The 21,128-nt window shown below is 37.0% G+C and overlaps 1 protein-coding gene across 2 annotated transcripts in view; it reads right to left on the reverse strand.

The window, feature by feature from the left end:
* Positions 1-21,128, reverse strand: part of M1AP (meiosis 1 associated protein) — a 76,327-nt gene that overhangs the window by 37,719 nt on the left and 17,480 nt on the right. For both annotated transcript variants that reach the window (XM_024765683.1, XM_024765684.1), the window contains exons 2-3: positions 18,651-18,836; positions 17,559-17,727 (exon numbers count right to left, since the gene is read on the reverse strand). In XM_024765683.1, the coding sequence (XP_024621451.1) occupies positions 17,559-17,727; positions 18,651-18,836 (355 nt within the window). The remainder of the gene's footprint in view (positions 1-17,558; positions 17,728-18,650; positions 18,837-21,128) is intronic.

Here is a 21,128-nt window from a genome sequence, read left to right on the forward strand (position 1 = left end):
TGTTCATAATGAATGAAAAGATAGGAAATATCAACAGAGAAATAGAAAATATAAAAAAGTACCAAATGGAAATTTTAGAACTGAAAAGTACAATATCTGAACAAAAAATTCACCACATGAGCTTAACAGCAGACTGGAGATGAGAGATGAGAGTCAGTGAATTTAAAGGTAGATCAATAGAGATCATCTGATCTGAAGAAGAGAGAGAAAAAAGTTTGGACAAAACAAACAAGCAGAATACCACAGAGCCTTGGGGAACTGTGGAACAATTTAAAAAGGTTTAACATGTGGTAATTGGAGTCCCAAAGGAGTGAAGAGAGGGAATGAGACAGAAAAAAAATTTGAAGAAATAATAGCAGCAAATTTCCCAAATTGGGTTAAGGATATAAATTTACAAACTAAAAAAGCTCAGTGAACCCAAACAAGAAATCTGTGCCTAGTCACAGCATTGTAAACCTGCTTAAAAACAAACATAAAAGAGAAAATTCTTGAAAGCAGCCAGAAAACCGATCCTTTACATAAAGGGGAAAGTGATTTAAGGACTATGACTTTTATTGAGCAACCATGGAAGGCCAGAAGACAGTGGAGCAACATCTTTAATGTGCTGAAAGGAAAGAGAATCCTGTCAACCCATAAGTCTATATATAAGAAAAACCTCCTTCAAGAATGAAAGTGAAATATACATTTTCAGAAAATAACAGCTAAGAAATTTGCTACCAGAACCAAACTACAAGAAATACTAAAGTTCTTTGAGCTGAAGGAAATGATACTGAAGGGAAAGCTGGATCTTTAGGAATGAATGAAGAGCACTGGAAACAGTAAATATAAAAACTATTTTTCTCTTAGTTTCTTTAAAATACACATGATTGTTTAAAGCAAAAATTTATAATATTGCCTTGTGAAGTTTATAATGTGGATGTAATACACACAACAAATACAACAAAAAGACAATGTGTGTGTGTGTGTGTGTGTGTGTGTGTGTGTGTGTAGGGGATAAATGGACCTACATAGTTGCAAAGTTTGTATATTTTCCATGACATGGTACTATGTTAATTCTAAGTAGGCTATAAACAAGTTTAAAAATATATTTTAATCCTTACAAGGTTTCTATATTTTATGTGAAGTTTACTATATTGACTCTAAGTAGACTTTGAAAAGTTAAGATTGTATAATGTAATCCCTATAGAAACCACTAAAAATAATGCAAGAAAATTAGCTAATGACAATAGATAAAATAGAATTCTGAAAATGTTTAACACTCCAAAGAAAGCAGGGAAAAGATGAAGAAAAATCAGAGAGGACAAACAAAAAATAAAATGACTGACCTAAATCCAACCATATCAATACTTATGTAAATGTTAATGGAGTATACACTCCAAAAAAAAAAAAGCAGAGAATAGCATAATGGATAAAAAGCAAGACCCAATTTTATGCTGTCTATAAGAGATACACTTTAAGTATAAAGACACAAATGTGTTGAAAGTAAGTGGATGGAAGAAGATTAACCATAAACAGAGTAAGACCCATGAAAAATAAAAACGTATGTCCAGGGCTTCCCTGGTGGCACAGTGGTTGAGAGTCCGCCTGCCGATGCAGGGCACACGGGTTCGTGCCCCGGTCCGGGAAGATCCCACATGCCGCGGAGCAGCTGGGCCTGTGAGCCATGGCCACTGAGCCTGCGCGTCCGGAGCCTGTGCTCCGCAGCGTGAGAGGCCACAGCAGTGAGAGGCCCGCGTACCACAAAAAAAAAAAAAGCAAAAAAGTATGTCCATACAGAGATTTGTGTACAGATATTTGTAGGAACTTTAGACACTACAGTCAAAAACTAGAAACAACCAAAACATCCATTAACAGCAGAATGGTTAAACAATATGTGGCATAGTCATACAATATACTACTACTCAGAAATAAAAAAGAAGCTAACAACTACTTGTTGATATAAACAACATGGATGAATCTCAAAATCTAAATGAAAAAAGCCAGACACAGAAGTATATACCATTTATATGATCCCATTTATATAAAATACAAACTAATTTACAGACAAAAAACAGATCAGTGGTGTATGCCAAGGATGGAGAGAGGGATTGAGTGTAAAGGGGCAAGAGGACTCTTTTGGGATTGATGGAAGTGTTCTGTATCTTGATTGTGGTGATGGGCATATACAACTGTCAAAACTCATTGAATTGTACACTGTGGATGCAACTTACAGTATGCAAATTATTCCTCAAAAGAGGTGAGGAAAAAATTTAAAAGACCTAATTTTCAAATAACTTTAGATTTTCTATGGAACTCTAAAAAAAATTCTTCAATTTTTGCCATTTTTCTGAGACCATGGTTTCTGTTAATAAACGTCTCTCTGTGTTAAAAATCTTTAGGTATTAAATAAAACAGTGGTTCTAATTTAGTCTTAAAGCCATAGGGACATGACTTTAATGTAGTTTTCAAAGACAAGCTCAATAAACAGCTGCATTTTCTGGTCTATTTTTGAAGACAATGAAAGGAGAAAAAATCAATAAGTGGAGTCTGACAACTGTACTGAAGCATGAATCATAGAAAAAGTTTTTTTTTCTTTCTGGAACACTTTAGGAAGCAATGAATCTTTATCTTCTATGTTTGGGTTGTTAACATTTGGTGTTTCCTGAGAACACATACGGATAAAATACCTTTCCAAAAGAGCTTGACATCGATCCCTAGCAAAGACTAGGAGGAAATATTAAACAGATGGTTTGTGAGCACTTAGAAAGGGAACCTGATATCCTTGTGTACCAAGGCTGAGAAATGGAAGCTGGTTGACAGCATCATTAAGATGATTTGTAAATGGTTGAAAGACTTACATACCCAATGAGTGCAGACTGCTGTCAACCTGGACAGATGCCCTCTGGATGCCAAAATGCATTGATCACAGTGGCCGTTTTAGCTTTGTCATATGTATTACTTAGTCATTCTTTGGAAAGCCATTATAAATTTTTTTATATGAAAATGAATACATGCAACATATATTTAAGCTATGAAGCATAACAGCAAAACGAACACCCATGAAGCCTTTATTCAACTTAAGATGTAGATCATTGACGCTACTAAGATATCTATATGCTTTGCCCTGATCTTCTCTAAGGGAAACCTTGCTACACTGAATTTTTAAAAATCATTCTTTTCCTTTTAAAACTAGTTTTATTATTTTAAACAAACACTTCAGTATTTTGTTTTGCTTGAGCTTTATAAAGAGATATCTTATTGTCTATATCCTTGGTTATCTGCTTTTTTCCCTCAATATTGAAAAGATTTATCTACATTGTTGTAGGTAGCTGTGGTTCACTCATTTCCACTTTGTGAATAAACCTTGTAATACTTATTCATGCCTCATTCAATGGACATTTGAGTAGTCTAATTTCTGACCTTTTAAATAATGTCAATATTCACATTCTTGTACATGTCTCCAAGTGCACATTTGTAAAAGTTTTTCTAGAGACATTCTTCTAGGAATGGAACTGCTGGGTTGTAGGGTATTGTGACTGTTACTTTACAATAAAATGACAAGTTGTGAACCAATTACATTCTTTCTGTCAGTCTATAAGAGTTTCCATGCTCTGCTATTGCCAACACTATGGTGAGACTTCTTAATTTTTTGCAAACTAGTGGGCATAAAATGGGATATCATTGTTTTGTGTTTCCCTGATTACTAATGAGGGTGAGAATTTTTCTTATGTTTGAGATTTCCTCTTCTGTGAAATACCTGTTCAGATTTTTTATTTAAAAATTAGATTGTCTTTTTTAAAAAAATTGAGTTTCAGGCATTCCTTATTCTGGATACCAACTCATTATTGGTCATATGAGTTGTAAATATAGTTATGATTTGTCATCACTTTCTTCATGGTGTCTCTGATGGACAGACATTCTTAATTTTGAAGTAACCATACTTATCAATCTTTTACTTTATGGCTAGCAAACTTTATTCCTCTTCTTTCCTACCTTTGGTGATAAAATTTTCTCCTATATTTTCCTGCAAAAGTTTTAACTTTCGTATTTAAATCTTTAATACATTTAAAATATAGTATTGTAAATGGCATGCAGAAGGGATCAAATTTCATTTTTCCCATACGGAATACTGATAGTTCCAGTATGATTTAATGACTAGATCCATCCTTTCCTACTGCTTTGCCATGTCAACTCAGCCACATATCAAGTTTTCATATAATATGGCTGTCTGTTTCTGGGCTCTCTCATCTGTTCTAGACTGGACAATCTGCCTTTCCCTGTGTCAATATAACACTGTCTTAATTAGAACAGCCTTTTAATCATCTTAATATCAGGCAAGGCAAACCTTTAGTCTTCATATATATCTTAGCATCTAATATATATATTAGGATCAGCTTGTCAGGTTCATTAAAAAACTGATAGCATTTTGATTGGAATTGCATTGATAGATCAATTTGGGAAGAACTGAATCCTTATGATATTGAATGTTTCTATCCATTAACATGCTCCACTTAATTATATCTTCTTTAAGGTGCATCAGTAAAGCTTTAAACTATTCCCAATAACTATTCTATGCATCTTTTGTTAAAATTTGTTTCTAAATACTTTACTTTTTTATTATTGTAAAAGGTATTTCTTTAAAAATTGAAGTTTCTAAGAGCTTGTTTCTAATTATAGAAATGCTATTGACTTTTTTTAAAACATTTTTATTGGAGTATAATTGCTTTACAATGTTGTGTTAGTTTCTGCTGTGTAACAAAGTGAATCAGCTATACATATACATATATCCCCTCCCTCTTGTGTCTCCCTCCCACACTCCCTATCCCATCCCTCAAGGTGGTCACAAAGCATGGAGCTGATCTCCCTGTGCTATGTGGCTGCTTCCTACTAGTTATCTATTTTACATTTGGTAGTGTATGTGTCCATGCCACTCTCTCTCTTCGTCCCAGCTTACCCTTCCTCCTCCCACATCCTCAAGTCCATTATCTACATCTGTGTCTTTATTCCTGTCCTGCCCTTAGGTTCTTCAGAACCATTTTTTTGTTTGCTTTTTAGATTCCATATATATGTGTTAGCATACAGTATTTGTTTTTCTCTTTCTGACTTACTTCACTCTGTGTGACAGACTCTAGGTCCATCTACCTCACTACAAATAACTCAATTTCCAGGAAATGCTATTGACTTTTGTATGTTTATCTTATATCCAGCCAACTTGTTAAACTCTTACTAATTTGGTTATTAGTCAATTAAATATGTTTCAAATAAAAAAGTTTTGTTTCTTTCTATTCAATCTTCACACCCTTTAGTATCTTTCTTATCTTACTAGGCTAGGACAACTATGCTGAAACAAAGTGGTGATGGGGCATCCATGTATTATTCCTGATTTTTGAAGGCAGTCCTTCTGGGTATTCTTGGTTATAGGTTCTTCCCTTTCACCACTTTAAATATATTGTGCCACTCCCTTCTGGCCTGAAGAGTTTCTGCTGAAAAATCAGCTGATAGCCTTATGGGAGTTTCCTTGTATGGTATTTGTTGCCTTTCCCTTGCTGCTTTTTAATATTCTCTCTTTATCTTTAATTTTTGTCATTTTAATTACAATGTGTCTTGGTGTGTTCCTCTTTGGGTTAATCCTGTATGGGACTCTCTGCACTTCCTGGACTTGGGTGACTGTTCCTTTCCCAGGTTAGGGAAGTTTTCAGCTATTATGTTTTCAAATATGTTCTCCACCCCTTTCCCTCTCTTCTCCTTCTGGGACCCCTATAATGCGAATATTAGTGCACTTGATGTTGTCCCAGAGGTCTCTCAAACTGTCCTCATTTCTCTTCATTCTTTTTTCTTTTTTCTATTCAGTGGCAGTGATTTCCACTACCTTGTCTTCCAGATCACTGGTTCATTCTTCTGTAGCATTTAGTTTACTGTTGATTCCTTCTAGTGTATTTTTCATTTCAGTTATTGTATTCTTCATCTCTGTTTGGTTGTTCTTTATATTTTCTAACTCTTTGTTAAAAACTTCTAACTTCTCACTTGTACATCCATTCTTCTCCCAAGTTCTCTGATCATCTTTACAATCATTACTCTGAACTCTCTTGGGTAGATTGCCTACCTTCACTTCACTTAGTTCTTCTGGGGTTTTATCTTGTCACTTTGTCTGGAACATGTTCCTCTGTTGCCTCATTTTGTCTAAGTTGCTATTTGTATTTTTATGTATGTGTTAGGTTACTTTTCTTGACCTTGGAGAAGTGGCCTTCTGTAGGAGATGTCCTATGCATCCCCTCAGCACACATTCCTCTTGTCACCCAAGTTATATGCTCTAGGGGTTCCCCCCACGAGGGCTGTGTGGGTGCTTCTGTTGTGGTGTGCTATGTGGGCAGTCTGGTAGGCTTTGTTGGCCCCTAGCCAGGTTGGTTGCCAGGCCCTGCCTTGTGTGGATGCTACTAGCTGCTGGTTAGTGGGTCCTGGTCACAAGGTGGCTAATTATAGAACCTCAGGTGGCCCCAGGGCTAGTGCTGGCTCACTAGTGGACAGAGTCAGGGTCCAGAAGACTCTAGGTCTGTTGCCTGCCCACCGGTGGGTGAAGCCAGGTCCTGGGGTTAATGCAAGTCTATTGGCAGGCAGATCCAGGTCCTGGAGTCTAGCTGCAGGGCTCAGGGATCCCAGAGCTGGTATCATATTGCTGGGGAGTGGGTGGGGAGGGCGATTCCTGTCACAGTTGGGTATGGGGTCTGGGGTGTCACAAAGCTTGTGTTGGCCTGCTAGTAGGCAGGGCTGGGGCCCAGCTGATCCTAGGGTAGGGTCTGGCCTGTTGTCAGTGGGCTGGGTCTGCAGGCTACAGGATTGTGGTTTTCTTGCGTTTAGTGTCTGCCCCCTGGTGGGTGAGGCTGGTCTAGAGGTTACTGCAAGCTTCCCAGAGGGCAGGGCGGGAGCTGGGTTTTGGCCCTCTGGTGAGCAGGGTTGTGTCTAAAGGCATATCTGGAGGTGGCTGTGGGCTCAGGTAGTCTTTAGGCAGCCTGTCTGCTGATGGGTGGGGCTATGTCTCTGCTCAGTTAGTTGTTTGATCTGAGGTGTCCCAGCATTGGTGCCTACAGGTTGTTGGGTGGGGCCAAGTCTTGGTGCTAATGAGCCAGAGGGAAGATCCCATGATGGTGCCTGCCTGCACCAGTGTCCATATGATAGAAAGCTCCCAAATATGGCTGCTGCCAGTGCCTATGTCCCCAGGGTGAGCTGCAGCTGCCCCCCATCTCTCTGGGAGACTCTCCAAGACAAGCAGCTAGGTCTGGCCCAGGCTCCTATCAAATTACTGCTTTTGCCCTGGGTCCCAGTGTGTGTGAGATTTTGTGTGTGTCCTTTAAGAATGAAGTCTCTATTTCCCCCAGACCTTTGGGATTCCTGAAATTAAGCCTGCAAAGCCAAATGCTCTGGGGCTCATCTTTCTGGTGCAGGACCCTGGGCTGGGGAGCCCAATATGGGACTCAGAACTTTCACTCCAGTGGGAGAACCTCTACAATATAATTATTCTCTGTTTTGAGGGTTGCCCACCCAGGGCATATGGGACTTGATTATATTGTGAGTCTGCCCCTCCTACCAATCTTGTTGTGGTCCCTTCTTTATGTCTTTAGTTGTAGAAGATCTTTTCTGGTAGGTTCTAGTCTTTTTCATTGATGGCTATTCTACAGATAGTTGTGATTCTGGTGTGCTCGCAAGAGGAGGTGAGCTCAGGGTCTTTCTATTCTGCCATCTTGGCCACTCTCCTTTGTTTTTCTCCTTTGTGCTTAGTCTAGTTTCACTTGCTCATATGGTGCTGCATGTAAAGGCCTGAAGGTAATCTTTCACCAGTAAAGAACCGTATTGTAGATTTTTGATAGAAGCATTTTGCCAAGTTACAGAAGTTATTTTCTATCCCTAGTTTACCAAGATTTTTTTCTTAAATAATGAATGGATGTTAATTTTATCATATGTTTTTCTGTATCTATTAAGATAACATAATTTTTACCTTTATCTGTTGATGTGGTAAATTATATTTATACATTTCTTTCTTTTTTATTGAAGTATTGTTGATTTACAATGTTATATTAGTTTCAGGTGTACAACATAGTAATTCAATATTTTTACAGATTATACTCCATTTAAAGTTATTATAAAATATTGGCTATTTCCCTGTGCTGTACATTACATCCTTGTACCTTTATACATAGTAGTTTGTACCTCTTAATTGCTTTCCCCTATCTTGCCCCTCCCTCTAAGCCCTCTCCCCACTGGTAACCACTAATTTGTTCTCTGTATCTATAAGTCTGTTTCTGTTTTATTATATTCATTCATTTATTTTTTAGATTCCACATATAATGATAATGTACAGTATTTATCTTTCTCTGTCTGACTTACTTCACTAAGTATAATACCTTCTGGATCCATCCATGTTGTGCAAATGGCAAAATTTCAATCCTTTTTATGGCTGAGTAATATTCCATTGTATATATATATATATATATACCTGCATCGGCAGGCAGATTCTCAACCACTGCGCCACCAGGGAAGCCCCCGTGTTTGTTTTCTTCAGATATACACACAGGAGTGGAATTGCTGGATCATATGGTAATTCTATTTTTAATTTTTTGAGGAACCTCTATACTGTTTTCCATAGTGGCTACACCAATTTACATTCCTACTAACAGTGTACTAGGGTTCCCTTTTCTCCACATCCTTGCCAACATTTATTATTTGTTCTTTTTGATGATAGCTATTCTGACAGGTGTGAGGTGATAGCTCATCGTGGTTTTGATTTGCATTTCTGACGATTAGTGATGCTGAGCATCCTTTCATGTACCTGTTGGTCATCTATATGTCTTCTTTGGAAAAAATGTCTATTCAGGTCTTCTGCCCATTTTAATTGGGTTGTTTGATTTTTTGATATTCAGTTGTATGAGCTCTTTATATATTTTGGATATTAATCCCTTATCAAATGATATCACTTGCAAATATCTTCTCCCATTCACTAGGTTGTCTTTTCATATTGTCAATGATTTCTTTCACTGTGCAAAAGCTTTTAAGTTTAATTAGGCCCCATTTATTTATTTTTGCTTTTGTTTCCATTGACTTAAGAGACAGAGCTAAAAAAATATTGCTATGATTTATGTCAAAGAGTGTTTTGCCTATATTTTCTTCTAGGAGTTTTATGGTTTTTAGTCTTACAGTTAGGTCTTTAATCCATTTTCAGTTTATTTTTGTATATGGTGTGAGATAATATTCTAATTTAATTATTTTATACATAGCTGTGCTGTTTTCCCAACACCACTTTATTGAAGAGACTGTCTTTTCTCCATTGTGTATTTTTGCTTCCTTTGTCGTAGATTAATTGGCCATAAGTATGTGGGTTTATTTCTGGTATCTCTATTCTGTTCCATTGATCTATGTGTCTGTTTTTGTGCTGGTACCATACTTTTTTGATTACTGTAGCTTGGTAGCATAGTCTGAAGTAAGGGAGCATGATACCCCCAACTTTTTTCTTTTTTCTCAAGATTGTTTTGGTTCTTTAGTGTCTTTTGTGGTCCTATGCAAATTTTAGGATTATTTGTTCTAGTTCTGTGACAAATGTCATGGCTATTTTATACAGATTGCATTAAATCTGTAGATTGCTTTGGGTAATATGGACATTTTAACAATAGTAATTCTTGCAATCCATGAACACAGGATATCTTTCCATTTATTTGTACAATCTTTAATCTCCTTCATCAATGTCTTATAGTTTTCAGAGTATAGGTCTTTTCCTCCTTGGTTAAATTTATATTTATATATTTCTAATACAAAATCACCTTGTATTACAGGGATAAATCCAACTTGATCAGTTCTATAGTCTCTTTTTATACATGATAAGATAATTTAAGATGGTTTTATCTATTTTCATGAGTGGACTGGCCTGAAATTTTCTTTTCTCACATTGTTCTTGTCTGGTTTTCTATCATGACTTGGTGGTGGTGGGGTATTTTCTTTTTCTTTCTTTCTTTTTTAATTTCTAGAAGAGTTTGTATAAGATTGGAGTGATCTGTCCCTTGAAAGTTTGATGGAATTTGACTATAAAACCATCTAGGATTGATAATTGGTTAGGGGAACCATTTAGATTTTTATTTCTGAGTCAAAATTTGTATCTTTTAAGTAATATATTGGTTTTTGTCTAAATGTTTGATTCCATACTTCTATCTGCAGTTATGCTCCTTTTTCACAACACTAACAGTTTATTGTGCCCTCTTTCTTTGTCTTTTCTTCATTGATTTCACCAAAAAATTCTCTATTTTATCAGTTTTTTTCAAAGAACCAACTTTTGAATTTTTGATTATCTTTATTGCTCTTTTCAACTGAGGAAGTATAGAGAATGGTTAAGTATGTGAGCTTTAGAGTCAGACTGCTTAGAATCCCTGTTCTGTATCTTAACTAAGAAACTTTGCGAAAGCTAATTTGGACAAGAAACTGCTTTAGTTTCTTCATCTAGATATATGAGATTAAATAATAGTGGAAACTATTTAAAACAGAAAGTATTTGCACAGAAGGTGTTCAATAAAATGTTGCTGTTATTATAATCTATAGACAACTGTTAGAGTATGTAAGAGACTATGGCTTTTAGTTCACATATCTTTTCCTTGAGGCTCAGAACTTACTTAAAAATAAAACTAACTAGCAGCATTATTCTCTCCATTGATGGCTCTCCTATGTGCTTAATTTTGGCTGCTGGAATTGGAAGGCTCTCCCAGATCTTAAATTTATGATCAAAATCCAGTATTAGAGATCTGCTCTAAAGGTGTCAGGTTGGCTTACATATAAAAAGGGCATATAAAGATAAAGAAGTATTCCATCTTCCCCTGTGAGAAGTATATCTCTTCACATCTCTATTACACAGACCAACATTTCTAGTCCTCTTTTAAGAGCAAAACAGGAACAAAATGGATAAATAACAGAAAAGAAGGCTAAAAAACTATGGAAAAAGTTTTATAATATTATGTTACATGAAAACAAAAAAATTACATACATAAATTATAACTCTGAAACCTCAAAATGATTGTGGACAACTGAGAGGTAATGTGCAAAAACAAAATCAGTGTAATGGAGTAGTGGAATTGTGAATGATTTTGAATTAAAAATTATTTTATAGTCACATCTTCTTTTCAATAAAAAGTTATTAGAGCCTGAAATTTTCTCAGTAAAAAGGCACATATAAATTTTCTCAGTAAAAAGTTTGTGCGAGGACACCATCTCTCACAAACTCTTACTATTACTATTAATATCAACAGAAAACATTTATGCATTGCTCACATGTGCCAGGTACTGTTTTAAGTACTTTACATGCAAGTTATATTTAATCCTTGTAAAAACCCTATAGGATAGCTACTATTATTAGCCTTATTTTATAAATGAGAAAATTGTGGGATGAAGAGTTTAAGTAACTTGTTCAAGGCCACAGAGTTCAAATAAAAATTCAGTTGGATGGTTAAATAAATGGTGATGAATTTATACAATAGAATACCTCACAGCTACTAAAAGGAATGGGTTAGAGCTCTATATGCCAATATGAAAAAAATTATTGGATAAATAGCTAAATAAAAAAATGCAGATCAGTGGGTATTATATAGTTCCATTTTTGTAAAAGTGGAGGATATCAAAAACCCTAATAACATTACATGTATGTTCATGTCCAATATATGTGTAAGGAAAGCAATCCAGTAGAATGTGTCCTACACTGCTGATAGCAATTATCTCTGGAGGGTAGAATTTTGGGTCATTTTGAACTGTTTATATTATACTTCTGTATAGGGAGTGTTTACTTGTAATAAAAAATTAAAGAATAACTGGACAAAAGCTACCACAGAGACAGCTAGGCAGGATATTTCAGCTAAATTTTTTTTCAAGTTTATACAAATGACTTATTTCCACACTTGCAAGGGTAAGAAATGGTTCTTTAAAGCAAGCATTTACTTGAGCAAATTTAAAAACAATTCCTATGGGGTTACAGGATGGAGAATACAATCTAAGACCATTCTTACAAGACTTAACATAACTAAATAAGCTTTTCTAAATTAAAGAAAAACATTTTATTAAAGATTCAACATTGCTTACAACTCCGAGTTTATTGAATGTGTGTAAAGAATGTGTATTTAAACTGGGGATTTATTTGAGGCTTTTATTATAGTGACCACACATATAATAATAATAACACTGATGATAACTTCATAGATTTTATACTGTCTTTGCATTCATCTAAGAATAGGGGTGGGGCTTCCCTGGTGGCGCAGTGGTTGAGAGTCCGCCTGCCGATGCAGGGGACACGGGTTCGTGCCCCGGTCTGGGAAGATCCCACGTGCCGCAGGGCGGCTGGGCCCGTGAGCCATGGCCGCTGAGCCTGCGCGTCCGGAGCCTGTGCTCCGCAGCGGGAGAGGCCACAACAGTGAGAGGGCCGCGTACCGCAAAAAAAAAAAAAAAAAAAGAATAGGGGTGGATTTAATTTAATTTAATTATTGTATTTCCTATTGGATGACCACCTAAAAATTTTTAAGATCAGTCAAATTCATTTTCAGCTCCATAAAACTTTGTAAACATATCTCTGTCAAATACATCTGGTGAACTTCTGATGTTCTTAATATCAGCTAAATTTTAAATAAAGAAAAAATGAACAAGTTAGGCTAATCAAGAACAGATGGAAGAAAGTATCATTTATACACTTGAAAGAAAACATATAATAAGCCATAAGCCTGAAAATTTATAGAAAACCTTAACTGATATGAATGTGATTTAAAGTTAACCTTTTCATTAAAATGAAATTATCTTGCTAAAAACTCTCTAAAAGGTGAGTCTACCTTCTTAATTTCTAAGTTCGCTTTTTCTTCAACAATTCTGGATCTTGCAGTCTCCAAGTCATCTTTGTAATAATTAGATCTCACTATGCAGGGCTGCACTAAAGAAGGCAGAAATTAGACCAATCGAAGGACATAATCTCATAGCTCCTTTTAAAACTGATCTGTAATATCATTTCCTTGTATGGTAACCTGTTTCTTTCTTCAAAAGGTAGCGTGCAGACAATTTTTATTTAATTGATGATCATGGTTACCACAGTTAAAAAATTATAAATAGATTGAAAAAGCGTTTGAATCAATTCATGATATTCATTGGCTACGAAGGGAAGCTACAGGTGTTTGGCATATGTCCCTAAATATTTGAGTTGATGTCAGAGAGTGTGACCACCACCTCTCACAAATTATTTGTTTTTTCCCAATCATTCATTTATTCAAGAAACATTTATTGAGAATCTACTATGTGCCAGGCAGAATGATATATGCTGGTGACACAAAGATGTATAAGACACAGTCTTATCCTCAGGTAACTCACAGTCCACTTGAGGCCTGCCCATTAAAAACAAATCTCAGGACTTCCCTGGTGGCGCAGTGGTTACGAATCTGCCTGCCAATGCAGGGGACACGGGTTCGAACCCTGGTCCAGGAAGATCCCACATGCTGCGGAGCAACTAAGCCCGTGAGCCACAACGACTGAAGCCCGCGCTGCCACAACTACTGAGCCCATGTTCCGCAACAAGAGAAGCCACCGCAATGAGAAGCCCGCACACCGCAATGAAGAGTAGCCCCTGTTCACCACAACTAGAGAAAGCCTGCGTGCAGCAACGAAGACCCAACACAGCCAAAAATAAATAAAAAAAAAACAAATCTCAGAAATATTAAACTATCCATATACAAAAATTTTCAAAAATACTAAGAATAGCTAACTTTCATTTAGCATTTACTGTATACTAAGTAATTAACATGTATGATCTCATTTAACTCCCACAACTACTGGATGGGGCAGGAATTAAAGGCTTACACAGGCTAAGTACCTTCTCCAAAGCCACACAGCTAGTAAGTAATAGAACTGGGATTTAGACTCAGGCATCCTAATTCTAGAGCACTCATCCTTCTGAGAATAAGACTAGTTGCTGTTGTTAATCTCTTGACAAGAACATCAGATATAGCAAAACATTAACGGAATAAAGGAATTAACTTTGAGGAAAGTACAGGCAAACTGGGAAGATTTCAAGCCATGAACCATATGTATACTTTAACTCACAAAGAGGAATTACAAGCAATTTATGGGGTAATGCATTATTTATAAGCAAATAGGAAGTTACTGGAAGAATCGTTAGCAGTGACACAAGGTAGAAAGCTGCCTTCCTGCATTTAAAAGCTCTTCTGTACAGTGCTAACCTCTAACTATTTTAAATAAAGCCATCAGGTACCCTCAGAGTACTCTGAGTTTTGTGCCATTAGAGATTCAGTACTTTCTGGGTACAGTCACCGAAGGGAAAAAAGGACATAGTCCATGCCTGATCTGTCCATGATCAAAGAGAAATAAAAAGAGCTTCTGTCTCACAGATTCAGTTTGAGAACCCACTGGGAAAGACTCTGATTGGTAGCCTGGAGAACTATGATTGCCTCACCTGGGTCATAGCCCACCCTGTGACCATGAAAGTAGAGGTGTTACTAAAGAAGGGGGATGCAGGGGATGCTGGGCAGACCAAGAACAGACTCCACAGGTATCACTGTCATCAATTCATTCAACAAATATATACTGATAATATAGGATATACTAGAGTGGGGCGCAGAAATGAGTAAGACAAATTTGTAATGCCAAGGCTTAATGCTTAAGAGTTAATACAGATAGAAAAGATATCAAGTAGTTTACAGTTTAGGTGAGAAGACAGAATTATCACACAATAAAGCAATGGTATCATCAAAAAATCTACAAACAATAAATGCTGGAGAAGGTGTGGAGAAAAGGGAACCTTCTTACACTGTTGGTGGGAATGTAAATTGATACAGCCACTATGGAGAACAGTATGGAGGTTCCTTAAAAAACTAAAAATAGAATTACCATATGACCCAGCAATCCCACCACTGGGCATATACCCTGAGAAAACCATAATTCAAAAAGAGTCATGTACCACCATGTTCACTGCAGCACTATTTACAATAGCCAGGAAGTGGAAGCAACCTAAATGTCCATCGACAGGTGAATGGATAAAGAAGATGTGACACATATATACAATGGAATATTGCTCAGCCATAAAAAGAAATGAAATTGAATTACTTGTAGTGAGGTGGATGAATCTAGAGACTGTCATACAGAGTGAAGTAAGTCAGAAAGAGAAAAACAAATACTGTATTTGTTCCACATATATGTGGAATCTAAAAAAAAATGGTTCTGATGAACTTAGGGGCAGGACAGGAATAAAGATGCAGATGTAGAGAATGGACTTGAGGACATGGGGAGGGGGAAGGGTAAGCTGGGATGAAGTGAGAGAGTAGCATTGACATATATACATCACCAAATGTAAAATAGATAGTGGGAAGCAGCTGCATTGCATGGAGAGATCAGCTTGGTGCTGTGTGACCACCTAGAGGGGTGGGATAGGGAGGGTGGGAGGGAGCCGCAAGAGAGAGGGGATATGGGGATATATGTATACGTATAGCTGATATACTTTGTTATACAGCAGAAACTAACACACCATTGTAAAGCAATTATACTCCAATAAAAAGACATTAAAAACAAATAAAGCAATGGTAAACAATTCTATGTGGTATATAATTAAATGCTAAATTGTGTTGTGTAGACCACAGGCTATGTGGTTGTTCTAAGGAGAGGAAAATCAATTCAGTAGTCATGAACCTGAATTAGGCCTTAAAGGATGGGGAGGATTTGGTTGGAAGAGGATAAGGGGAGGAATTCAGAGGAAAAGATTACTACAAGTGGAGGGATGGAAATAGAAGCACAGTCAGTGAGGAGACTGCCTTGAGAAAAGCAGAGGGTGTGTAGTAGCTGAGAGCTCATATAACACACAGCAAGGCTAGTTATCCTCCCGCCCCAACCAGAACAATGTCAGTGGTCCATGATGCTGGAAGGATCCACATGTGTCAGAATTTGATGGGAAACACATCCTTAGTTACCAACCCCCTAACCTAATCAGGGCATGAAGGGAAGAGTGAGGTTATGTATGTGGAACCAGGAAGAGATCAATGGTATCAGAACAGTGGACACATCCAGGTGTGTATAACCTTGGAGAAGACCAATATAACTAGAAAGAACTGACAGAGGGTGAACTGTAACTTGAGTGTTGGATAAATTAAAACCAGTTAAAAACCTTTTAAATGCTGTAATTTGAGAATCTCTACTTGATCTCCTGACAAAAATCTTCTCATAAATTTACATTGCTTTAGCATGAAATCTAAATGTCTTAAAATGGGTTTAGGGCATATATGGACTTTCTTGATCTAACCCTTGCCTACCTTTAGAGCCTTACTCCTGCCTCTGCCTGATAGGCTCCTGACATAAGAAACCATGGGCTCATCTCTGAAAGTTGATTTATCTTGATTTCTCATGTCCCTGGGTCTCCTTTTTGAGTCCCCCTTTCCTCTTCCTCTGCTTGGTTAATTCCTATTTGTCCTTTAAGATTCAGTTTGAATATTTTCTCTTCTAGGAAGTGTATGATTACTGGTGATTTATGGGGGATTTATTAGCAGGGATCTGACTGCCAGTAGTTACTGGGTTGGGGTAGGCGGGCTGGGGACATCAGGGCTGGGAATCTAGTGACTCAAAACCAATTCTGGGGAGGTAGGAGGTAGGCAGGGCACATATGAACCGAGACTATAATCCCCTGGCACATGTTCCATTGTTCCATCAAACTTCACTTACAAAACACTGATTAAGAATTTCAAGACTGCAACCCAAAAGCATTAAATCCTAAGCATAGGGGCTTTCTGAATGCAGGGCCTTGTGTGACCGCACTGGTCATAGGCCAATGAAGCCAGCTGTACATATAAGTCTCTCCATACAGCACTGGTTATAATAACAAAATGTAATAAACCAAATTATTCATTAATAAGCGATTAAACAAACTATGGTCCAACCACAAAGTAAAAAAAATCATGTATCCAGTAAAAACGAGGAATGTCTATAGATACTAACATAGATAGCTGTACAACACACAAAGAGGATTACAGAATATTATGTATGTCATGATCCCATTACAATATAAAATATTTCTTCCTATTATCTATCTATCTATCTAATGGAGCATTAAGAGGGATACCCCAATCTCTTGAGGAGGAAGGAATTTTTACTTTTTATACCTATATTTCAGGTTTTACATTAACATATATTGTTTCTAAATTAAAAATATGATTAAAAAATTAAACTCTAACACGTAGAAACACCTGTCTGAACCACAGTGAAATCTGTTGGCTTCATTTCATTTAAGAACATAAAAGACCATGGAAGAGATTTCCCTGGTGGTCCAGTGGTTAAGAGTTCCCTTTGCAAAGCAGGTGGTTCGATCCCTGGTAGGGGAGCTAAGATTCCACACGCCTTGCGGCCAAAAAACCAAAACATAAAACAGAAGCAATATTGTAACAAATTCAATAAAGACTTTAAAAATGGTCCACATCAAAAAAATCTTTTTTTAAAAAAAAAAGTCCATGGAAAATAATCTTCCTGATCTGTAAAAGATTACTCATTAAAATCTTACCATTCTTTTTACCTTTTTTTTAAATTCTTACCGTCGTTGCTGGCCTCTTCAACAGGGGATGCTGAGTCCATACATTCTAGGACTCTCTTTGTGATCTCAACCACCTGAAGTCTCCTGACCCTGAATATGTCTGTATCTTTCAATCCTTCCTCCAATTGTTTGACCACCTCTTTTCCAGGCTGTGAAGTCAGAACAGTAATCTGGAAATAAATAGAAGAATCAACGTGTCTACTTTCCCTGATGTACACAGGTTAGAATGTAACAGGTTAGATCTGGAGGATTAAACACCCCAGAAATCTGTGGTAGTGGCTATTGTCTTTAGGGCAAAGAAAAAGATTTATATGTAATTTGCAAATCAAATTTCATTTGACATATTCTGGTGGGAGAGGTCTGGTGGGACAGATCATCACAAGACCCTTCCAAACAGGTTGAACCTACCCCAGAAAGTGACCAATGAGAAGCCATCCCTGTGTTTTAGTTTTTCTTTTGGTCATACTGCGTGCAGCATGTGGGATCTTAGTTCCCCAACTAGGGTTCCCCGATTAGGGATTGAACCCGCACACCCTGTATTGGGAGCATGGAGTCTCAACCACTGGACTGCCAGGGAAGTTGCCCACTGTGTTTCAGTTTTTAAGACTGCTTGAATCATTGGCAGTATCCCTCTTGCTCAAAGTGCTTTGATTTCTTGAGGATACAAAGGAAATAGAATCCTTAAATTCCATTCATTAAATGTGTACTAAAGATCAGAGAGCTTATATGCTCTTTTCTCACAGTGGTACTTCCATGAATATTTCTCTCCTTGCTCAATCTGAATCTGGGTTGAACTTGAAACTCTGGAAGACAAGTATTAAATACATGTAATTCTCTTTTGTACTTAGACATTTTTAATTGATGAATAAGCATGCAGATGAAAGCATAATTATTTTTAAATTCATTTGTCTGATGCCTGATGTTACTAGAGACTGAATGTGTTTTAACTCACAGTCACTCATGTACCCAATGGAGTATCTAGTCATGACTTTCAATGTGAATGAAACAGAGAACAACGGAAGGATGACAAACAATGAAGGATCTAGATGGACTGAAATGGGAAGATGAGTTAGTGTCCTAAGCCATCTTTTACCTCCAGGGAAGTGTAGGTCAGAGCTGCACTTGTGGTCATGTGTCCACTGTACTGTTTGAACTGCTGGAGCCCATCCTTTATTGCCAGCTGCAGAGAAGTGGCTTGTGGTCTGAAACAACCTTCTCTTTGCAACATGCGGAGTTCTGAGATGCAGGCCTGCAGCCTAGCAAAGTTCCCTTTCACTTGCTGCAGAGAAAAATGAATCAAAGATGCAAATCTTTAGTGACTCAGGTTTCAGATTAACTGGCAGTCTAATTTCATTATCAATTACTCCTCAAGAGTACTTTTCCCTTCCTGAAAATCTGTTTATTTGACCAAGATCTATGGAATGCCTATTATGTTCTAGGCACTGCACTAAAATATTCCCTAGACCAGAGGAAGGAAAATTTTTAGCCAAAGGACTTTGATTATGTGGAATTACTAGAAACAGGAAAGAATGTGTTTTAACTCACTCACTCACCCAAAGGAAGGTTCAGTTGTGACTGCTTAGTTTTACTTTGGGGTGGTCTGCAAATTGGAGGCCTAGCAGCGTCACTCTTAGACATTATCTTCATTTCTCAGTCAGTCTAGGCACAGTGAGCTTCTCTATTCAAGAGTGATGTTTTATCAGAAATGAGGATTTTGATCATTTTAGAAATGATAAGGTCCTACCTAATCTTCCCCTCAGGATCACTTTGAGCAGAGATGCTTGGCTTAGTCTGCAGTCAGGTCAAGGAGTCAACACGTAAATCTCCTGGCTCTCCTCACTTTCCTTCACAAAAACTTGTTCTCAGGAAGTAATCTAATCTAATCTGACTCTAGGTCGATGTTACGTCTTCTAAGAATATAAGCATTTTGAATAAATGTGGAATTAAAATTTGTGACACTATTTGAAGGAATTCCAAGCATCAATAGCAGGTGGGGGTGGAGTGGGGAGGAATTATATTTGGGATAAGGAAACTTTGCTGATCAAAGAGCAGAATTGAGCAATATTTGCAAAATGCACATAAAATTCATGAGCATGTTACTTTGCTTACATGCTCCTCTCTATGAATCTCTGGGAAGAACACAAGAAATAGTATATAATTCTTACACAAAGAGAACTTGTAATCTAGATAGGAAGATAAGAAAACTACTCAAGTACAGACTAGTAGCCTTTGAGTATTTCTTTTCATGTACTCCCTAAAAGAATATGAAAAATGATATACTCCTTTATACGTTTTTAAGTTGACATCTAGATTTTAAGTAAGTACATAGTTGTTAAGGATATAACTTCTAGCACATTTAAATATCAATATTTCAAAATAAAACTATACCACTACTCTTTAAAACATAATCCAATAGAATCTAAATATCATAGGGATTTGATACCTGCATTATTCAATTTAAAAAGTACATGAGCAGCTCTTTTTTCTTTTTAACAGATGGAAATTAATATTATTCATTTTTCTCCTTGAATTCATATTTCCATTTCACTTTTCTCATAGAGTTTTATCATAATGTAATAGAATTTTTTGGTTGGCAGTTTTTTTGTTTTGTTTTTTTTTTCGGTACGCGGGCCTCTCACTGTTGTGGCCTCTCCCGTTGCGGAGCACAGGCTCCGGACTCGCAGGCCTAGCGGCCATGGCTCACGGGCCCAGCCGCTCCGCGGCACGTGGGATCTTCCCGGACCGGGTCACGAACCCACGTCCCCTGTATCGGCAGGCGGACTCTCAACTACTGCGCCACCAGGGAAGCCCTGGTTGTCAGTTTTTTATTGATCATCTTATCATACTTCTCTGTGTCAAAAATATTTACACGTTGTAAGATTTTAAAATTTCCTATGACTATAGGCTCTAATTAATAATCTAGATTGAGCTATTATTAAAATTATTGTTCATATACAATTGATCAAAACAACATATATATTACCTATTTTGATAATTATTGGCATTAAGCATAAACTTTAATTAAAAATGCATCTCAATGGCATGAGCATGTTGCATTCTTTTTCCAATTAGTTAAGGTATGTGTGAATAAATTACTGATTGAATGGCACCAACATTCAGTATTAATCCTATTCCTATTTTCTAGGAGGTTTCTAGTGCTGAGAACCATCGTCCTGATAAATATAGATGTCAATCAAATTGTCAAACTCATTCTGAGCTATATGCCAAAAATTATATAGGGATATAAATACTAATAAAAATTATTTTAATGATCTATCAGCTGCTACTCAGTTTAGTTTGTTTTTTAAGTTTTTTTTGATGTGGATCATTTTTTAAAGTCTTTATTGAATTTGTTACAGTATTGGTTCTGTTTTTTTTTTTGTTGTTGTTTTTTGGCCACGAGGCATGTGGGATCTTAGCTCCCTGACCAGGGATCGAACCTGTACCCCCTGCACTGGAAGGCGAAGTCTTAACCACTGGACCACCAGGGAAGTCCCTCAATTTAGTCTTCCTTCAATTTTGTTAAAATTGGACATCACCTGGTTGCAAAAGTTTTTTTTTTTTTTTTTTT

The sequence above is a fragment of the Neophocaena asiaeorientalis genome, unplaced genomic scaffold (assembly GCF_003031525.2).
Source record: "Neophocaena asiaeorientalis asiaeorientalis breed wild unplaced genomic scaffold, Neophocaena_asiaeorientalis_V1.1 scaffold1090, whole genome shotgun sequence".
Classification (NCBI taxonomy): domain Eukaryota; kingdom Metazoa; phylum Chordata; class Mammalia; order Artiodactyla; family Phocoenidae; genus Neophocaena; species Neophocaena asiaeorientalis.